Raw genomic sequence first — 22,665 nt, forward strand, 5'->3', positions numbered from 1 at the left:
GGAATTTTACTTTCTTTAATTAATTCCGCATGTTCTGATGTTTCTTCCTGATTATCAGCGTCAGGGTTGTCTAGAACCTCAAAACGGTTAGGTGTTGCAAGCCAGTAGCTGTCAAGCTTTTTTTGTTTATTTTTTCGCTGTGCATTTACAGGACTAGAACGCCCACGTTTACCGTTTTGGGGTGAATTACTGTTACTCGCAACTTTTTTATGTACTGCGTTTATAATTGTAGCACTAGTACTGGTTTTCTTTTTAACAGAAATTGGTATATTTTTTTCAGCTTTAAGCTTTTCATTTTCTCTTAGTAGAGATTCGCAACCTTTTTCTAATGACTTGATCTTTTCTGTAAGATGTTTTATGCTGTCTTCAAGCTCATTAATCTTAAGGGACTGCATCGAGTTCGTAGGTTGATCATTTCCTAGCGATTGTGATGAGTTATTATTTAGTTTCATTTTATTGGCTGTGGCAATTTCACTAGCTATTTTTGCTATATTTGCTTCGGACATTGTTTTGTTTGGATGTTTGGCTGTTGGATGGTTATTTATTTTAATGTCGTCTGAAGTAAGCATTACATAGCTGTTTAGGCCATTTTCACTGATTTGAGAGTGCCGCCGTGTAGCACTATTACTCATACACTTGTTACAAATTTATAAATAAGTAAATTTATTTATTTTTATTTATTTTTATATAAGTTTGTTTTATTTTACTTTTAGTAAAATAATTGAAAAAATAAATATGTAATATTTGTTTATGTGTTTAAATTTAATTCTTGAAAGTTACACTGTGGCAACACTACAAATATAATTTCTTATAATTGGATTATAATAATTGGATTATAGTTATAGTTTTTTAATGAGAAGACTATATGTACCGATTTTCCCTTGTTTAGCTTGATTCGTCATTTTTTTGCCCATGAAGCAATTTGGTTGACTGTGTGATTGCTATTTCGAATACAATTGCTTACATATACCTGCATATTTTGTGAAAGCTTACTAAAAGTTCATCTATTAGACCCTCATCTAAATTCTTTGTAACACTTTCAATAGTATTACATTTTGAAAGAAACTCTTTGTTCTTTTGCTTAATTTTTTCTAAACATTCTTTAAGTTTAATAATTTCATCTTTTTCTTCAACTACCTTCTCTAATTTTTTTAATTTTATTAAAATTCTAAATATTTCACAGCAAGTTTTATTTTTCTGGGAGTTACTTCAGCAAGACTATTGTCTGTTTGGACCTCTCTTTCACAAACAGAAGTTTCACTCCTATCAAAGGGTTTTCTAACTGCTATACTAGAGAGATGATTTTGCTTTTCATTTTCCACATTACTTTCGTTGTCAATCACATTTTTAATTAATTTACTAATATAATTTAAATCTAAATTAACGTCCGGGATTGCGCACTTAGAAATCCGTGCAGAACACATCATTTACTCCCAAGTGCTTCTTCCATTCTGTTCTAATTCAGTAAATAATTATCAGAATTAAATGAATTAAATTACAAAAATAAAAATTAATTATAAGAGAAAATAGCTAAAAAAACTAATTTCTTTTTATATGCTATATATTTTCAACGCTTATATATAAACAGATTTGTTGTACAATTATATTTTAATAAATAAATGCTACTTAAAATACATTCCTTAAACCTTTATTTTGTAGATTGCTTGACATTTATGATCAATAAGATTCATATTCAATTTTTATTTGCTATTATAGGGTAAAAACTAGAAGAAATATAAAAATAACGATAATTATAAAGATTTTTTGTTTTATAAAATAATCATTTTACAACTAATTTTATTGAAATTAATATTTTTAATAATATTTCAAAAAAAAACTTGGAAAAGTTATTGGCACTAAATTAATCTTTTTATTATAAGTTGTTTTTTATAATTTTATTTTTTTATCATTACTAAAATGAATTGCCACTTACAAATATTTTAATTATCACATCCATATCTGTTATTCCACATATACTGTAAATCAGGGTTGTCCAAATAATTGATTTTATAAAATTTAAAGTTGGAAACGCGCTTTCATATAGATTGCTGAATTTTTCGTTCTTAATACGTTTTTTGAATAATTAATAGTACAATTTAGTTCTACCAAAATATTTTTTCCGATTATGCCATCAAACTTGTTCTATAATAGTTTTTTGCATTAAATTCGTCAAATATGGGAAATCTACATAACTTATGATTAACAATTTTTTTCCCTAAAGCTTTAATATTAACTTGGACATTTTCCTTCCATTTTGGACTACAAATGTTTTTATTAATTAAGCTAAACTCTGCGCCTATATCGATTGAAAAATAAAGGTTTCTAACTTTTTTTCTGATCTTCATATAGGGTAGGTTCTGGACCTATTGCTGGGAAAATTTATATTAGAATTGCCAATTTCCATTGGGATTGGGTCGAAGTTACGCAACTAATTTGATCTTCTAGTTTACCTTGTATCATTTGTATTTCGCTTAGTTTCTTCATTATTATTATTAGCATAATTATTATTATTATAATTTCTAGAAGGGTTATATAATGTCTTACTATTGTTATTGTTATTGAATCTATATGTGTAGTTTCTATTAAAATAATTTGGATTATAACCTCTGTCTTGATTAAAATTATCGCTGAAATTCGCGTTGCTAGAATTAGGTAAACTTCCTTTGTGATAATTTGAAAACGGTGGCCCACGATATGTATGAGATTGATGCCTCGCTTGTAGAATAATATTATACGCCTCTTCTATTGTTGAAGGGTTTCTACTGAAAATCATGGTCTTTGTCGGTTCTGGCAGACGTTCTTTAAAAATATTTAAGCAAGCTCTATTTATCTCTCCGTTTCTATACATAAGCTCGTTATGCGTTAATTTTCTGTTACAAATTTTGTTTCTGACTTCATTTAATTTAAAATAGTAATTTTCAATGGTCGATTCTAGCTTGATCGTTTTTAGTTCGTCCATTAGTTCCGTAATCGACTGCATTTCACCAAAATTTGTATGCGTGTCGAATCTATAAATGATATTTCGCGCGTCATACACACATTTATTTTTTATATAATTAAATAAAGTTTTTCTACTGTTTTCGCTTAAGATCTCCACTGATCGCAAAATATTCTCAACTTAAGTAAAAAAATCGGGTAGCTGGTTTCTATCACTTCCATCGAATCTTTCAATATTTTTTATACTCTTTATTTATTTTATATGTTGATATTATTTTCATCTATATTGCTGCCAATGTTGCTGTTGTTATTATTACGGATAAATTGTTTTTTCATTTTAAGGTTATTACAATGTTTTTGCAAATAAAAACGTTGTTTTTGAAAAATAATATTTTATTTTATATATTTTTTTTTTGTTGTTTGCACTTTCACGCAGTTTTTAAATTTTATATGCAATTATTTTCTAACTGTCTTTTTATTATTTATACAAATTTTATTATTTTTCACAATTGCTCGGGCGCCAGTTAAGTCAGATACAAATGAAACGCACTCTCCTGCAGTACATTTATAACTCTATATTCATTGCTCAATAATCTTAAATTCTAAAATTATAATAATTGTCTTAAAAACTAAGAAGAGAATTTTACAATATAATTAAAATTACGCGTAGTTCACACTCATATTATTAGAACATAAGACTGGAGTTGTTCATATTATGATATAAGATATTATATATCTATATTATAATATATCACAACATACGATTTAAATTTTCTTTGTCTACTCGTAATAATGTGACCAACAAATATTTTTTTTCTGTCTTCTATGCTGTCAGATGTTGATATTAAAAACCAGACTACTTTTAAAAATGCTGATATATTAAAACTGTTTTTATTTGTACTTATATTTACACAAAAAAATCACATTTTTTTTCTAAATCAACTGATATAAATTAGTACTCGTGTATAAATATTATAAATTACTTTAAAATTACAAGAGTTGCTCACGATAAAAGGTATTTTATTGTAGCCGCTTTGCTCGATTACTCGATTCCTTATTTCATTACACTAAGATTGCAACAAAAAGCTTATTAGCAATTTTAGTTTTAATTTAAAATTTATTGTTTTATACTTCAAATTTTACAATATAAGACATATTTTAAAAATGAAATTAGTTATTTCAAAATATTGAATATTACAGATATTTGAACTGAACAACACCAAAATTTATGCCACAAATTATAATAAAATAAAAATAATAAATAAATTTATTTATCTAAAATATCATTTTATTTATTCACTTATATTATTATTATGTAAAATACTTGATATCAATTTCAATTTTGTTGTAATGTTGTTAAGACTTTATTAATAAACAAAGTGTGAAATATTTACTACACTATTTTGAATGATAAAACCTCTATTCTCAGTCTATAGTTAAGAATATACATGTACAAATATTAAAACGATTATTTTTATTTTTATATTATATATTATTATATTTTTAGTGTATGTAATAAATTATTTATATTATACTAAATAAATATTAATATACATAAAAGACTAATATCTATTAACATCTGTTAATATTGCGAAATACATTTTATATGATATTATTTATATATATTTTATATACAATATTTTATTAGATAATTATATTGTAACTTATACAAATAATTGTAATTTTATAAAAAATAAAACTATTGTAATTAACTTCAATATACTGAATTGGGACTAAAAACTAAAAAGTGTGTAATTCAAAAATAATTTTTTTTTAAATGATGGAAAAGTATTATACGAATTTATATAAATAAAAATATACAAATAAAATAAAGTAATAAATAAATAAATAAAAAGTAAATAAATTTCAAGCTAAAATGTTTTATTTAATTGGAATAAAGCCGGTACATAAGGTAACTATAAACATTAACTTTATTATGTTTTATTCAATACGTTGAATCTGATTTTTTGTTATTCTAATTTATTAGTATTTTTCATTTTAGACAGCCATAAAATTTAATAATTATTTAAAAATTAGTTATGCAAAATTTTTGCTGCAAAAAATATATAGGATTGTTTTTTATCATCCGATCAGATTGCCTTTTCTTTTAGACGTCCTTAAAAATCAGCGTAAATGACTTTAATCTAAAATGAAATTTAAAGTGAATATATATCCCAAAGAAGTCACTGGAGCCATATTTTTTACTGTATTAACATATCGTTTAATACAGACTTAGAAAGGTGTAACCAATGAGTATTTAATACATAGAGTGTGCATCAGGAACAAATTTGCTGAACACACTGCGGGTCTATTGGTAGACCCATTTTAGGCTCAATTTGATTTCAAATGATTTCAAATGCGGTATTTGTGATAATTTTGAATAGATCATCGTAGAAATAGACAAGAAGTTTTTGTTTTTGCATATTTGGAGAATGCAGAAATGTCACTTAGTAACAAACTGAAATTTTAGCAGCAAATAATAGCCTATTAAATGGAATAAAGACAAGTAAAAAAATAAAAGCATGAATAGTAGTATTATGAAAAAATCAAAAAAGTAGATTTTATTATATTGACTTTGTTTTTGTTTAAATAATATAATATAATACAACAGAATTAAAGTACAAAAAAACAAAAACACAAAAAACTGGATTAAAGGTTAAATAAAATTATAAATAGAAATTATTCCTTTTAAAATAAATATAAAATTTAAAACTAAAATTGTCAATATAAAATATAATAGAAAATTATATACCTAACTTAGAGAGTAAAGTAAACAATATTTAAGATTATAACAAAATTTGGTATATATAGATAGATATATAAAATTGTATATATTTATACTTCGCGATACTTGACTTCTTCTTCTCAACATACCATAAACAATGCTTCCGAAGGAGTTCAGTAATAAGAAAGTTGTAGAAAGCTGAAGTCGATGATTTAAACAAGGTTCTGTAAACCAATCGGAAGTTTTCATTTTAGCTTGTTTGGTTATAAGTGCTTTTATTTGGACAGCATGCAGGACTTCACAAAATCTGTTTGAGGGTGCCTTCAAACTTCCAAAATTTGAATGTGATTCATTATTTTTATAGTGAATAAATAGCTCACTTGGAGCTGTAAGAATTTCATTCTCTTTTAAAATTTTTGAATTGCCCAACTCACAATTAATGTTTGGCAACATTTTATGGGCAACGTACCTAACAAAATATCTAGTTGACAAGCATTCCACATTAATTATTTTGTCCAAAGCCAAGTCTTCAAATATAACTTTAGAATTATCAAATACGGGTTCTTGTATCGAATTAATTGGTATAACAGTACACAATGTTCAACTTAAGAAGGTTGATAACGATTACGCCTCACACGGACGCGAATGCTACGACGTGGTAACTCTTCCGTCGTCTGAGGACACCCTTGCATGTTCGAGCGATGCATGATAGCGTCATCCTCCTGCCCCACTACAGGTGATTGCATAATATACCACTCAGACGTGTCGCTCTTAGCAGAACTAGTCGACGAATGACACTTCATTTGATTTTGATGCCGTCTCACATAACCGTTGGATGTTTTCACATGTTTCCCAAATTTTTCTCAACCACAGCTTCAACCTATTTCGGATCTCGACCATAATGTCTGACATATACCTTTTTATTTGGCAAAAATTTAGTTGAACACTTTACGGTTTTATACTTGTTAACTGATGCTGATAATAATGTAAGCAAAGTTCGTGGAGTTCGGCCGTGTAGCAACTCTGCCGGTGACTTCCCTTCAGCATTAGGAATCGCACGGTACGTAGCTAGATATTTTACTAAGGCCAAATTCAATGACAACCCATCATCAACATTTTTTTTAACAGATGTTTTGAATGTGCGGACAAACCTTTCAGCAAGACCATTTGATGCACGATAAAATGGTGCTGTTTTAACATGATCAATACCATTCCGAACACAAAATTCAGTAAACTGATCAGATGTTAATTGAGGCCCATTGTCACTAACTATAGTTTCAGGTAATCCTTCAAGCGAAAAAATTGTTGATAACGCTGCAATAGCATCCATAGAGGTGGTAGTCTTAAGTTGTACCACAAATGGAAACTGTGAAAAAGCATCAACAACTATTAGCCACATAGAATTGAACACTGGCCCAGCAAAATCTATATGAACTCGCTGCCATGGTCGTTCCGGTTTTGGCCACTCGTGATATTGTTGATTCGGATTTGTACCCGCTATTTGACATATATTACATTGTGGAGCAGGTTTCTCGATATCATCGTCTATCTGATGCCACCAGCAATGCTGTCTAGCAAGCTGCTTCATCTTAACGACGCCCCAATGGCCTTCATGAAGAAGTTTTAAGAGTGACTGGTGCAAAAAGTTATTAACTACGACTCGAGTAACGTCCGACTGCAAATAAACTAAGTTATTTTGAATAATGAACGCATACTGACGACGAAAAAAAGGAAGTAAGTCCATTTCACAACTGCTCAATTTCGACGGCCATCCTTCCAAAATGAAGGTTTTAAATCGGTTAAGTACGCGATCGTCTTTGTAATGCTGCTGTAGTAATTTGACATTGATAGGTGTATCGTAATTTTCTATTTGATGACAATATTCAAACTTGTCGAACTCAGGATCTGGTCCACAAGGCAAACGTGATAAGGCATCAGCATTTGAGTGATCTGCAGTTCTACGATACTAAATCTCAAATTGATAAGACATCAATATTATAGCCCAACGTTGTAAACGATGTGTAGACATTGATGGCAAGTTTTTATCTGGGCTGAAAATGCTTACTAAAGGCTTATGATCCATGACCAAAATAAATTTATGCCCAAATAAATACTGATGAAATCGTGTAACTCCAAAAATAATCGAAAGTGCTTCTTTTTCGATTTGACTATAACGAACTTGATGAGTGTTAAGTGTTTTTGAAGCAAATGCAATAGGTCGTTCCGAGCCATCCGGATGTCGATGAGCAATGACAGCTCCAATACCATAAGATGATGCATCAGTAGCAAGAACGATAAGCAAATGTTCTTGAAAATGTGACAACTCAGTTGCTTCTATTATGTGTCGCTTTAAAACTGCAAAAGCTTGCTCTTGATCGATGCTCCAAACAAATTTGATATCTTTTCTACGTAAGTGATTGATAGGCGCAGCCAATTGTGAAAAATTTGGAATGAAGTTATGATAGTAGTTTACTTTACCAAGAAACGCTTCGACTTCTTTTACGTTTTTCGGCCGCGGTAACTGCTTTACAGCCTGAACACCCTTCTCATCAGGTAAAATACCACTTGCACTGATGGTTCTGCCTAAATATTCCAATTTTTCCACCAAAAACTCACATTTCGTTCGCCTGCAACGAATGCCATTTTCAGCTAAAAGTGATAATATTTCCTCCAGCCGTTTAAGATGTATGTCAACCGTTTCAGCAGCGATTATGATATCATCAATGTAATTTCCACGCCCTTCTGTACCATGTATAAGTTGTTCTAAATACTTCTGAAATAACGCAGGTGCGCTGGCAATACCAAAAGGTAGACGCTGGTACTGAAAAAGTTTCAGCGGTGTATTGACAACTAACACATTTTTTGCTTCATCATCCAACTCCATTTGAAGATATGCGTCTTTCAAATCAATCTTAGAAAAAAATTTCCCATATCGAACCATATGAAATAGTAGTTTTGAAATCACCACAACTACGAAGAGACTTATCTGGTTTTGTAACCAATACAATTGGCGGAGCCCACTGACTAAATTTTATCGGTTTCCAAATGCCCCTATCCGTTAATCTTTGTGCTTCTGTTTTAAATTTTTCTAATTGTGCGAATGGAATCGGCCTACTTTTACAAAACTTAGGTAGAGCGCCCTGTTTTAAATGCAACCTGGCCTTAACGTGCTTAATTGTACCTAAAGCAGGTTCAAAAAGAATTCTATGTTTCTCCAATACTTCATTCAATTGAGAATCATTGTTTATAACGGGAATTTGACGAATCTCAAATCCAAAAAGTTCAAATAGATTAGTGCCAAACAAATTATGACCATTCCGGACGCATACTACTACTAATGTTGCTGTTCTTTTCGTTTCTCCACACTTTAGCACTGCACAAAATTCACCAAGTGTCTTTACTTTGTTTTTTCCATAATCAAATAGCTCCTTTTTACATGGATACAGCTGTGGTTTATTTAAGTGCTCATAAGTGTCTTGCGTCAACACTGAAACAGTTGCTCCAGAATCCATTTGAAATTTAACTTGCGTATTATCAACTAGAATGTTTATAAACACTTTTTTTTTCTCGTTGTGCGGCAGATTTTCCACATTCAAAATTGAATTAATTTGTGATATTAAGTTTTGCTCCGAATTTGTTGTTTCTTGTTGATCTATTTGATTGATTTTGCGTTTCCACATTTCCTACACAAAACTTTCCTGAACTTGCAATTCTGCCGCGTATGTAAAATTCCACAACTTGAACAATATTTTAACGAGCAACTCTTCTCTTGCATTGCTTGCTTTGCGTTATCTTTCCTGTTCTTGTTTTTTGAATAATTTCCCTTTGATTTTGTTAATTGTCTTTTCAGTTGACTCGAACGCCTCAGCAATTAACATAACTTCAGAGAGTGTGGGATTTGTTTTTTGTAGTGCATTTATTCGAACAACATCATGTGGTGTGTTCACTATAACATTGTCCCGAATCATTTCCTCAGTGTAATCATGATTACAGTCTGATGCGCTGCAAACAATTTTACACTCCCTCGCAACTCTGCGTAAATCTGTGATCCACTCTCTGTAAGTTTGAACGGAATGCATTGTGGCTTTATGAAATTCATGTCTGGCAGCCACAACATGCGTTTTTGCCAGAAAATAATCTGTTAAACCTTTTGTTAACTCATCATATGTTTTAGTTTCTATTCCCTTTGAACTAAGATTACTGCGCAAAATGTCATAAGTTTCTGTGCCTATCCAGGTCAGAAAAAATGATTTATATTTATCTTTGTCCACAGAGTATGCTGAAAAGTGTTGATGAAGCTGCTCCAAATAAGTTTCCCAACTATGCAATTGCTTTTTGTATGCATGAAATGCAGGTTTGACTGCATTAGTTTGACCATCTGACACGCGTCCAACCAACATTTCCTTGAAAAATGCTCGCTGATCTTCCCACATTTTCTTATTAATTTCTTGTTGCTCCTTGAGCAATTCCTTAACGGCTGCTACGTCCATTGTGACATATGTTACTTACAAATTTATTCTCGTCGCCACTGTTTTGTTTCTTCCTATTTGTAGGCAAGAAGTAAAAGTCGTGTGTTCTTCAGAACTAAACAACAATAAATCTTTATTCTTAGAATTTAACTAACTTATAAAATCATGGCCAACTACTTAAAATTAATTATATTAACTGTTTTTAAAATAGTTATAACAGATATTTTCTTCCTCAGTAAGTTCTTCTATAGCCTCTTCTTCGAAAGCATTATCAACATTATCTAGGTTTCCACTCCGGTTACTACGTCTGTATCAATTTCGCAGTTACCTGATGAAGATAAGGGATGAATTTGAGCGAACATCAAATGTGCCAAATTGTGATTAATTTCAGGAACTGCAGGATTTCCATTATTTCCACCCTTTTGTCTAACTAATTGGAAAAAGTTTTCTATTCGATACTGATTTTGGGTTTTAGTTCTTTTTGCAAAACTTCATCGGACAAGGTTATTATCATACCATCAATAAAATGAACTTTTATGTGGAAAAGAGGTGTTTTTGAAATACTCTACGAATGCCTTCCAATAATTATAAGGTGTATTACCAATCTGTGTACCTGATGGATAAGAATTATCCCCATAAATTTGTCCATTTTAAAAAATTTAAAATTTTGTGGATATAGCAACTTCGCTTGAAACTTTTTTGAATCCTGCGCTTTCAGCAAAAGCTCTTATTGCAGCTTGCATAGTATGACTAAAAACCTGTGTTGCAGTTTTGACCTTCGTCTTTTTAAACAAGGACGGATATACATGCTGCCTTGTAAGCTTCGGACACATTTTTGTCATATTATGGTTGTATATCTACATATTAACAAACAAAATAATTATTTGTTAATGATAATATGATGATATACGTTACTGGCACATGCCAAAAGCAAAGACATTGATGTGAAAAAGCGCAAAAGAAAAGTAATTTGATTCTTTTGTTTTGCGCAAATGTAATTCGTAAAGTGCATTAACTTGCATTGGAATTTCATTATTTAGTATTTCGGGTAATTATTAAATAATAATAATAATTCATATTTTTAAATTAATTGAAATGCATATTAAGCATTTTTATATGAAAATTACTAGGCGAACATAATATTCAGGTAGGTTAGTGTTTAAGTTAGAATAAGTATAAATACTGTACAAATTTAATAAAGAAATTCAGATTCAAACAGAACATTGAGTCTCGCTGATTATTTTATTCAAGTTGCCTAGCTGCCACTTAGTTTTATTCGCCTCGTTGCGGAGAAGAACGGCGCCTCGGTGCGCTAGGAAAAACCATAGATAACCATATCTTATCCAAACTCATTACATGGTTTTCTTTGCCATACATTTCACATATTACTTAAAACTAACAGTTCCATCTGGCGTTTGCAAATCGTTTTTCATTACCCTATTTCTTAAAGATGTCATCAAATGAGGGAAATCAAACATAAAATAGATTTTTCTATTATTGTGAACTATAAAAGGTTTGTCTCTAGTAATCTCTAGTAAGGAAAAACATTTCTTGTTCGAAGGCCCTTCGAAGGCCCTTATCACAAATAAGTGCTCTAACTGTCAATCCTAAGCTTGTTAAAATATTAATGTTGTCTAGTACTATATTTGCCAGAGTTTCTCCATTTAATCCATTTTCAGATACATAATAATTAAGAACTAATCTCCAATTAGAGAAAATGCTCTTTATTTCGAAAATACAAACTTCTTCTGCTAATTTGGGTTCTAAAGTATCCATTATTTTCAACGCCATCAATTAGATCTAAAGGTTAATTATATCGCAATTCTCGTTTAGTTGACATTTCGTCAACCAATAAAATAATTGAATCTTTTTTCGTTTGCGTGAGCTTTAAACATTTTTCTTTTAATAAATAAAAGCCATTATTAATAAATTCTGGCTGAAGTGACTTTATAGGCATCCACCTTCTCAATGTAGATTCGCGCGATTACTTAAATTTAAGATGTATACCAATTTAAAAATCGGTATACAGGCCTTGATATATATATACACATAGTAGAAAAAGTCTACGGATATTCACAAAATTTTTCTTAAATTACGCATAACTTTTTTAATTTTTACTCAAATTCATTTTTATTTTCTGATTTATTTTAACCAAAGAAACAACAATAAAGTTCCAGTATTAAAACTAAACAGTTATTTTTTAAAAAAAAATTAAACACAATTATATGCAAAAGTAGCAATTTTTGAAGCAGAAAAAGTCTACGGATATTTCTTAATATTTACATTTACCGTTAATTTAAATTCGCTTGCAAGCATAAAAGTGTCATTAAATGATATTTAATTATTAGTTGACTTTCTAAAGAGTCTAAAAATTAATCATTTAATAACATTTTTTTATATAAGCAATAAATTTTTACAATATAAAAAAAAGGACGTGAAATTAGTTTTAGTGAGCTACAAATAGCTGTTAAATTTTAGAAAGGTGACGTAAGCCAAAGAAAAATTGCTGAAGATATTGGTCGTCAATATTCATCTGTGCGGAGAATTACAAATAACTTCAAAGAGACCAGTACTTACGTTTCTAAACCTCGCACTCGCCGCTCCACAATTCTGTCAAATAGACAAAGACGTAGCATAATCAACCAGGTGAAAGTAAATGCAAGAGTAATAGCCTTCAAACTAGCTGAACATATTGCCGAAATACTTGAAAACAAAATATGTCCTAAAACTGTGCGGAAAATTTTGAAGAAATGCATGTATTATACCCTGATTGCAGGAAAGAAGCCATACATATCCTGATATAATAGAATAAAATGTTTAAGCTTTGCAAGAAAGCATATAAATAAACCTATAAAGTTCTGAAAATGAGTTATTTTCTCCGATGAGAGTTAATTTTACATATTTTGAATCAAAGTTAAAAAATTTGTAAGGAGAAAATTATGCACAGCCTATGATAAACAAAACTCTATTTCAACAGTAAAACGTGGTGGTGAAGGCGTGATGATTTAGTGGTGTATAGCAAGTAATGGTGCTATCAGACTTAAATTTGTACAAGATACAATGAAGATATATGCGTATCTAAATATTCTAAAAACAAATTTAAAAGAAAATGTCAGAATGTTAGGACTTGAGGCAACCTTTTTATTTCAGCGGGGCAATGACTCTAAACATACAACAGTCATCGTACGGATTTGGATGCTGTACTATGTTTTTAGGCAACTTCAAACACGACCAGAATCACCAGACCTTAGTCCTTTCCACATCTGTGGGTTTATTTGGAAAATAAGATTCGCCAGCATATGTTTTCCAGCAAGGATATAGTAAGAAACGTCATCAAGGAAGAATGGCTAGAAATAAACGCACGGGATACTGCAAAGCTAGTTGAGTCCATGCAAAGACGCTTAACAGAGGTTATTAAATGCAGGGGTTATCCCACAGGCTATTAAATTTAAGATTTTTGTGAATTTTATTGTTTTAATGTAAATATTAAGAAATATCCGTAGACTTTTTCTGCTTCAAAAATTGCTACTTTCGCATATAATTGTGTTTAATTTTTTTTTTAAAGAATAACTGTTTAGTTTTAATATTGCAACTTTATTGTTGTTTCTTTGGTTAAAATAAATCAGGAAATAAAAATGAATTTGAGTAAAAATTAAAAAAGTTATGCGTAATTTAAGAAAAATTTTGTGAATATCCGTAGACTTTTTCTAGTATGTGTATATAAGTATTGTATTTAGTATCAAATATGTCTTCTCAACTAGATTGTTGAAGTTGAAGTATTTATTTCATATTTTCCATTATACAATATAGTACCTTAGTTTATTTAAAACATGCTAGTTTACCGTTTCTATAAATTTGGAGTAAACATGTAGCAACAATTTAAAGGGCGATGAGTTGATCATGCCATTAAACCGTTTCTCCAAATTTATAGAAGCAGTTTACAATAACAAAAGAAAGGCAGGGGCGGATTAATACGATTATGTTACTTATAAACATATTGTACTAGCCTTCTTACTTCTCTAGTCTATTCCTTGCGCTGATCGCTTATAAAAGTTTGCAGATCAACTTCACATCCTTATTTACTGTTTTTGAAGATTCAATTGCGCTCACAACACTTTTTTTGGTATTTCGTTTGGTTTTATTTTGCGAACGGAATTGTTGTAATGACTAAAATTTTTTATCTGCAGAACTTTCTCCTATAAAAGTCCGACAATCATATATATTTGCCACAGTTGGTACATAACGATTCAGTGTTAACTTTTGAACTAATTTCTGAAGTATTTTCATCAAAAATGATTTTATCCGACATAACACTATCAGTACATAAATGATATACAGGTATTCCTCCTTTCTTTAAAAATTGTATGTCGATATCGCTGTCCACAAAATGCCTACTGCATATAAAATGTTTCTTTCTTGGATTTTCTGCAATAATACTACATTTTTCCCTCCAAATCTGTCCCATTACAGAATCAATGGATGGAAACTGAAACAACCTCAACCAGTTATCTTCTTTTTTTGATTTTCTGCATCCCGAAAATTTCTGATATCTGAAATAGATATAAAACATAGAGTGGGAACAACAAATTTTAGTGAACCTTTAACGTTTGTTTATTAGTAGAAACAATTTTATAGAAAAACTTGGATACATTTTTTGGGTGTCGCAGATAGAAGAGAAAAAAGCGATAAAAATATGAGAGATTTTTGCAAATTATGACTTTTAAAATTTAACTTTAACCAAGGAATTTAACTTTAACATCTAGCAATCCTACAAACTATATATACCATAAACATGTTATTTTTAATACTAAACTTAATATTAATAAAACCTAAGGTTATTGTCCTTGGGGGTGACAGGTAAGAAATGTAACCTTTGCGACTTAAAGTATCTCACTAAGGTATGCGACAAAAAGATAAGGTCAGTTTGTTTTTTCTTTGTGGAACTCAATTTGAGTGATTACTCTTTGGATCTTGTGGATTTTATTGTTCGATAGAGAGAATGCAACAAATAAATTCTAATATAATGAGTAAACAAAGTCCCGTTAGTTTTAAATATATCAAAAAAGAAAAAAAAGCTAAATATTACTGCGACAAAATGATAAGGTCAGTTGCAATTTTTGCATTGTTTGGTCAAGTGAGTGTTCCGTTTGTATTAAAATTTGATTTATTTTAATAATTAAATTATTAAACAGTTTTTGAAGAGAAAATGGGTTGTGGTAAGAGTCTCACTACTTACGAGAAAGGGTTTATTGGCGGAAAGGTTGTTGAAGGAGTTGGAATGAGACAAATTGCCAAAGACCTTGGAAGATCACTGTGCGTTGTACAAAATTATTTGAAGGATCGAGAAAATTATGGAAAAAAAAGAGTCCTGGTCGAAAAAAAGTACTTTCCGCGACCACAGTGCGCTCCATTGGACGAATTGCCTCAAATTCTACTATAAGTGCAGCAAAAATTAAGGCAGAGCTTAAGCTTACTGCATCCAAGAGGACAGTACTCAGAGCCATCAACGGAAATGAATATTTGAAGCGAGCCAAAATGAAAATAGTTCCTTGCCTCAATGCTAACCACAAAGCGAAGAGGCTTGAATTCGCTAAATTAAACATGTCAACCAATTGGCATCAGGTAATTTTATAATAAATAAAACGAAAATAATTTGTAGGTTTTAATGACTGTTTTTTTTTCTTTTAGATGATTTTTCGGACGAGAAAAAATTCAATCTTGATGGCCCAGATGATTTGAATTATTATTGGCGGGATTCAAGAAAGGAGCCTCAATATTTTTCAAAAAGAAATTTTGGTGGTGGTTCGTTGATGGTGTGGGGAGCATTCAGCTCTATTGGAACATTGGCTCTCGCATTTTCGTCAACACGCATGAACAGTGCTGAATACCAGGAAGTACTCTCCACATGTTTGCTGCCTTTTCTTGCTGAAAATCGAGAATCGCCGCTTGTTTTTCAGCAAGATAATGCAGCGATCCATGTGAGTCGGTCAACAAAGGAGTGGTTTGTAGGCAATTCAGTGGAAGTCTTGGACTGGCTCGCGCGCTCACCTGACCTGAATCCCATGGAGAACATGTGGGGAATTCTTGTACGTGAAGTTTATGCCGATAACAGGCAATTCAGCACTGTTACTGAGCTGAAAGTGGCCATATTGAATGCCTGGAGAGAAATTCGGCAAACAACGCTCGAGAGCCTGGTAGGATCGATGCCGGGGCGTATTTTTAAAACAATCCAAAAAATTGGAAGCCAAATTAATTAAAAAAATTTATTCTGTTCATTAATAAACTTGTTTTCGTGAAAAATTGCAACTGACCTTATCATTTTGTCGCAGCAATATTTAGCTTTTTTTCTTTTTTGATATATTTAAAACTAACGGGACTTTGTTTACTCATTATATTAGAATTTATTTGTTGCATTCTCTCTATCGAACAATAAAATCCACAAGATCCAAAGAGTAATCACTCAAATTGAGTTCCACAAAGAAAAAACAAACTGACCTTATCTTTTTGTCGCATACCTTATATTTTGATAGATCTCTTTCGCTTTTGCAATGACTGCAATATCGTCTGAATACACACAGATCTGGTACGACTTTGTGTCCTTGCAATATTATCGAAATTTTTAAAGGAGTGAATGGCGTAGTATAATGTTAATATAAATAGAACTGCCAAAAGATTGTCACTCTGTTTAACTCCGGAGCTTATTGAAAACAATTCTGAGAGGTATCCATTGATAATAACTTTACCTGAGAAATTATCAGGAAATATTACGACCAATTGAATAAGTTGTTGCGGAGCGCTCGCCCATAGCGCTTATGATTTCTAATCTCTCGATGCTACCGAAGGCCCGCCTGAAATCTGCAAAGAGTGCGCGAAGCCTAATGTTATGCTTATAGCACTTTTCCATCCATTGACGTAGTACAAATATTTGATCAAAAGTTGACCTTCCAGATCTCAAACCGGATTGATACTCGCCTATAGTATCACCAATTGCTTCATAAGATATTCGACAAAAGTTTTATAGCCAACATCGAGCAGCGAAATTGGTCTGTAGTTACCGCATACAAGTTTGGTGCCTTTCTTATAGACTGGAAAGATTAAACTGCTTTTCATGTTTCTGGTATTTGTTTTCTGTACCATATTTCACATCAAGGAGTGCAATTCGGTTTCTACTTGGTCACCTCTGTAAGTAACATAATCGTATTAATCCGCCCCTGCTTTCTTTAGTTATTGTAAACTGCTTCTATAAATTTGGAGAAACTGTTTAATGGCATGATCAACACATCGCCCTTTAAATTGTTGCTACTTGTTTACTCCAAATTTATAGAAACTGTAAAGTAGCATGTTGTAAATATTTTAAGTATTATTTGGTACAATAAAATAAATAAAAAGATTGACTTTTCAACAATCGAGTTGAGAGGATGTAATAAAGATAAATTACGTTACTTGTATTTATACAACTCAGCTGTGATATTGTTCCCACCTGGCGCTTTTCCCAACTTTAACCTTTTTACCGAATTTATTATATAGGTTTGGGAACATTTTTTACATAGGCCTAGGTTTGGAAGATCCTAACTCGCCAATGGTTGTGATATTACAATCATTACCGTTACTGGTTCATTAATTCTGTTGAAGTTTAATGAGTCGGTGAAATGCTCCTTCCATCTCTCTATGACTTGGTTTGTTTCAGTGAGTACTACCCAATTCTTATCCTCAAATGCAAAAGGTGTTGGTTCATATTTAGAAAGCCCTTGTATTATTTGTCTTGTAAAACTCCCTTTTTTGTTTCTACAAAGCTAATTCGCAGTTATTCTTTTTTCATCCTAGCACAGGATAGCTGTTCTGGTACCTCTATTTATCATATTCATTCTCGCTGTATTTTTGTTGCTATCGCTTCCCTGCATTCATTTTAGAACCATTCTACATTTCGTATAGCTCTCATCTCTCCAATTGCTTTTTCTGCTGAATTGAGTATTGCGGTTTCTATTGAGTGCTATTTCTCTTCAATGGAATTTGCTTCGTGGTGTCTTTCCTGGAGCTTATTTTGTATCCAGCTGCGATACCTTTTCAGATTGCTCGAATTTGTCAGTTTGACAACATTCCATTTGCACACTTTTCTTATATTTTATTGTTCTGTCTTAGATATTCTCTGCCTTATTATAGATATTACCAAATAGTGATCTGAATCGTAGTTAGGTCCTCTGCAAATTAATCGAGGATTAACGCAAAATGCAAGAATATGATTAATTTAATTTGAGCCTCTACATCTTGTCACTCTCCACGTAGCTGTATCTATTTGTTTGTGTTTAAAAAAGGTGCCCATTATTCTAAGATTTAGTTCTTGTTCAACTTGAGTAAACTGTACGGCTGGTTACTTCGTGCAAAGAATTTTTCCCGCACATCTCATTAAGGAATGGTTCTTTACCTAGTTTCGCGTTAAAGTAACCTAGTATTATTTTTGTATCATATTTAATTGGAGTGTCACACAAATGATCCTTTTCTTTCCATCTTCGTAATGTTTCTATCTTCTGTAGAGGCTTAGCAGTTTATGAAAGTGATATTGCTATATTTATCTTTTACTAGAAGGTAAAAGATAAGGGGTGGCTTTCGAGCAACCCACAACCTGAATGGCCAAATTTCCTTATTTGCTAATCTGGAGAAAGGAAGCGTGTTAAGTAATTAGAAAATTTCCGCTCAACTATATGTTTTTGAGGTTATGCCGCCTACACTCGGAGTAGGTGAGGTTGACAATTGAGAAGGCTAGGTTATATATTCGCATCACTCCTCCATTAAAGCACCCGCTTTTGCCCCTCAAATCCCTGTGTAAGCACACTATCAATATGTAAACATATGATTACCAAATATTAAGAAATTATAATACTGCAACTCTAAAAAACAGTAATTTGATGCCATCGTGGTAAGATCCATAGAACTACAATGAGTATTTAACACTTGAATCATACACAAATCATTGACTGTATTTCATTTATATGCATTTTAACTCTTTTTCTTATATTCAACTGCAACAGATTCGTGCAAACAGCTAACAGCACTTATAATGATATATACTCTGCTCATGTAATACTCATAAACACCCGCATTCGACACAAATGTGATGCAAATGATTTATGAATTATTCATGGAAAAAAAAATGTCGGAAAAAATTTGTTTGTTGTTGTAATCACACATATAACAATTAAAAATAATAAAAAATATAATTAATTATTTGGTAAATATAGATGCCTCTAATTTAAATGAAACTAAAATGCAGTTGCTACCTAAACTCATATAAAAATAGAAATATAAAGATCTGTATCAAGACAAGCTTGAGAAAAGCTTGAGGAAAGCATGGGAAAGTAGTACATTTGCGTCGAAAGAAAGAGATGATATTCTACATAATTGAATAGAACAAGCAAAAAATAAAAAAAGGTGGTGATATGGCAGATTTAAATAAATACAGAAATGTAAACAGAGAATATAAAAAGCTGTGCAGTGTACTTATTTTAAGTAGCATTCATCGTCTTGCAGGCTTAATACTACTGTACTCAAAAGCACATCGTCTTAATACTTAATTTATTATTCCGCCGGTACCAATGAAGGAATTTGTGTAAGTAATGTCTTCCATCTTGGTAAAGTGCGAGGCCCATCTTAAACCTCTGCTGCAATTTGGGCTGTAGCATCCGGTGGTGAATTCGCAACTCCACACCGAATGTGAAACAAAACTGAACATTTTTCCCGCGTAGGTTTAGGTATTAACCACAGCAACTTCGAATCCGATCTCATATGATGAGAATAGCAGAAGCTGCGGGCAATCTGACACCCGTATTTCCAGATATCCTCTGGTCAGGAGTCGCAAGTACAGACCTTTACTTGCTACCATGTGCACTTCATTAAGCAAGTGCCAGACTGGCACTGCGATTTTAGTCGCCTCTTACGACCGGCAATCCTAACCGCGGAAGAATTCTGTCCCATTTCACAGGGGAATGAGAAAAGGAAGTCATATTTTAATGAAATGACAACGTCGATATTCAAAGCAGCTGATAGCAAAACGTGTTGGAGTGGAGTTAAAAAAATAAAACTTACTACGAGGGCGATTTGATAAGTCAGTGACTTTTTGCATAAAACAAATTTTTTTCGGCAAATAAACTTTTTATTTTTTTACATAATCACCTTTTAGCTCGATACATTTAGTCCAGCATTTTTCTAATTTTCTTATGCCCTCCAAATAATAAATTTTCTCAAAGCTCTCAAAATACACGTTTATTTCGGTAATGACTACTTCATTCGACTCAAATCTCTTATCACCCAGCCATTTTTTTAGGTTTGGAAACAGAAAATAGTCGCAGGAAACTAAATCTGGAGAATATGTATGCCGGATGGGGTAGCAGTTCTTGACTAGACAAGTGTGCACTCGTACATTGTCTTGATGGAACAGTACTTTCTTCTTCGCTAAATGCGGCCGTTTTTGCTTCAAATCAGCGTCGAATCTGTACAAAGGCTTTGAATAATATTCGCCAGTGATCGTTTTACCTTTCTCGAGATGATTGATGTGAATGACACCGCTTGCATCCCAAAAAACTGTGGCCATGACCTTGTTGGCAGACAGACTCAGTGTAGCAATTCACTGTTTCGATTGTTCCTTGATTTCTGACGTGTTGTGATGGATCCATGTTTCGTTCACAGTAACAAAACGGCGTTCGGATTACGGCTGAACATCGCTAAACACTCTTTTGATGTGGTCACACGATTGCGCTTATGGTCGAGTGTGAGCAATCGCGGCACCCATCTCGCGTAGAGTTTTTTCATGTCCAGATATTCAATATTCGTGTAAAATATGATGTACCCGTTCAGTTGCGATACCTACAACATGAGCCAACTCACGCACTTTTATTCTCCGCTCATCCAATATCATTTCATGGATTTTATCGACAATTTCCGGCGTGATCACTTCTTTTGGGCGACCTGAACGTTCGGCGTCACTAGTGCTGGTACGACCACAACGGAACTCTGTAAACCACTTCTTAACCATTGAAATTGATGGTGCCGAGTCCCCGTAGTATTTATCAAGTCTTTTCTTAGTTTCAGTGATGGATTTTTTACGTAAAAAGTAATGCTTAATCAGCACACGATATTCACTTTTTTCCATTTTCGTAAAAATTCACGAGGTCGTCTGCTTTGAACGGCTATCAAACACCAACTCAACGACGTAGCTTGATCAAAACCAGAAAGTTGCCACTGGTAGATTACAGCTGACGGCAGCACTGTAGCGTTTGGAGTAACTGCGGCGGAAATTCAAGAAAATCACTGACTAATCAAACCGCACTCGTATACAAAAGGAATTAAAGTGAACGCCGAAGCTTTGTCGGCTCATTTTAAAAACCAGTTAAATGGCAATATAATAAACCATTTCTTCAGTTATGCTCTATAGATGTTGCAATAAAGATTGAAGAAGTCTATGCAGTGCTCCAGAACTTAAAAAAAAAATAGGTCGCAGGTTAAAACAGAATTTCAGCTGAGCTTTTAATATATGCCCCGACGCGGTTTATAGAGCGTATGGTTTAACCATACAATTATGTATTTAAAAATGCAATCCCACCTGATAGTTACAAAAAGCCATAACATTTCCCCTATTTAAAAAAAGACCCAAATAATGTGAGAAATTCGAGAGCAATAGCATTTCTTAATACATCAGCTAAAGTATTTACAACCAGAGAATTAAAAATTGGGTAGATAAAAACAACATATTAAGCGAATTACAGTCTGAGTTTCGAAAAGGTTACTCCACGGTAGATAATATTTTCGTCATCACTAGTGTAGCGCAAGAGTTTATTGCAAAAAGCAAGAAGTTATATGTTTTTTACGTAGATCTTAAATCTGCTTTTGATACAATACAAAGAAACGTACTATTTTACAAACTTAGCCAGGTTGGTCCTTCAACAAAAATTTTGAAAATACTGCACCTTTACTACAACAATAAGTCAATAGTATGGGACGAAAGATGCACACCGAGATGATTCCAAATGTGTGCCGGAGTGACGCTAGGTTGTGTCTTAAGCCCTATATTGTTTGCACTGTTCGTTGATGACTTAAGCAAATGGTGTTATAGTTGCCAACATGTACATGAAAGTGTTATTATATGTTGATGATATTGTGCTGCTTGCAGATTCTATAATAATTTTACAAAATATGATGGGTAAATTAAAAGAATATTGCAACTTATGGAGTGTAATGTGATATGGGTATGAGACCACACATATCACAAAACATTCAATTGTTCCACTTATTTTAAAGTAAACATTGACACAGTTCTATTTTGATAAAATTTATGACAAACTATTGTCAAGTAATATGAGCCTTTATTTTGTCATTTCTTTGATGACAAATAACTGAGCCGCACATTGCACCATATGTGCAATATGCATAAGTCAAAACTGTGTCAATAGAATAAACGGTTTCAAGTGAAACCATATGTGGAACAATTGCATTTGTTAATAGTACACCATTTATTGATAAGTTATGTTTGTAAGAATAGTATAT

The 22,665-nt window shown here is 32.1% G+C and overlaps 1 protein-coding gene across 1 annotated transcript; it reads right to left on the reverse strand.

The window, feature by feature from the left end:
• Positions 1-6,542: 6,542 nt before the first annotated feature.
• Positions 6,543-8,546, reverse strand: LOC119687333 (uncharacterized protein K02A2.6-like). The gene is made up of 2 exons (XM_038101619.1): positions 7,728-8,546; positions 6,543-7,628 (listed from the first exon to the last, which is right to left on the reverse strand). Exons 1-2 carry the CDS (start codon positions 8,544-8,546, stop codon positions 6,543-6,545), a joined length of 1,905 nt encoding a protein of 634 aa, XP_037957547.1.
• Between the last annotated feature and the right edge of the window lie 14,119 nt (positions 8,547-22,665).

Source organism: Teleopsis dalmanni, chromosome 1, assembly GCF_002237135.1.
Source record: "Teleopsis dalmanni isolate 2A chromosome 1, ASM223713v2, whole genome shotgun sequence".
NCBI classification, from domain to species: Eukaryota; Metazoa; Arthropoda; class Insecta; order Diptera; family Diopsidae; genus Teleopsis; species Teleopsis dalmanni.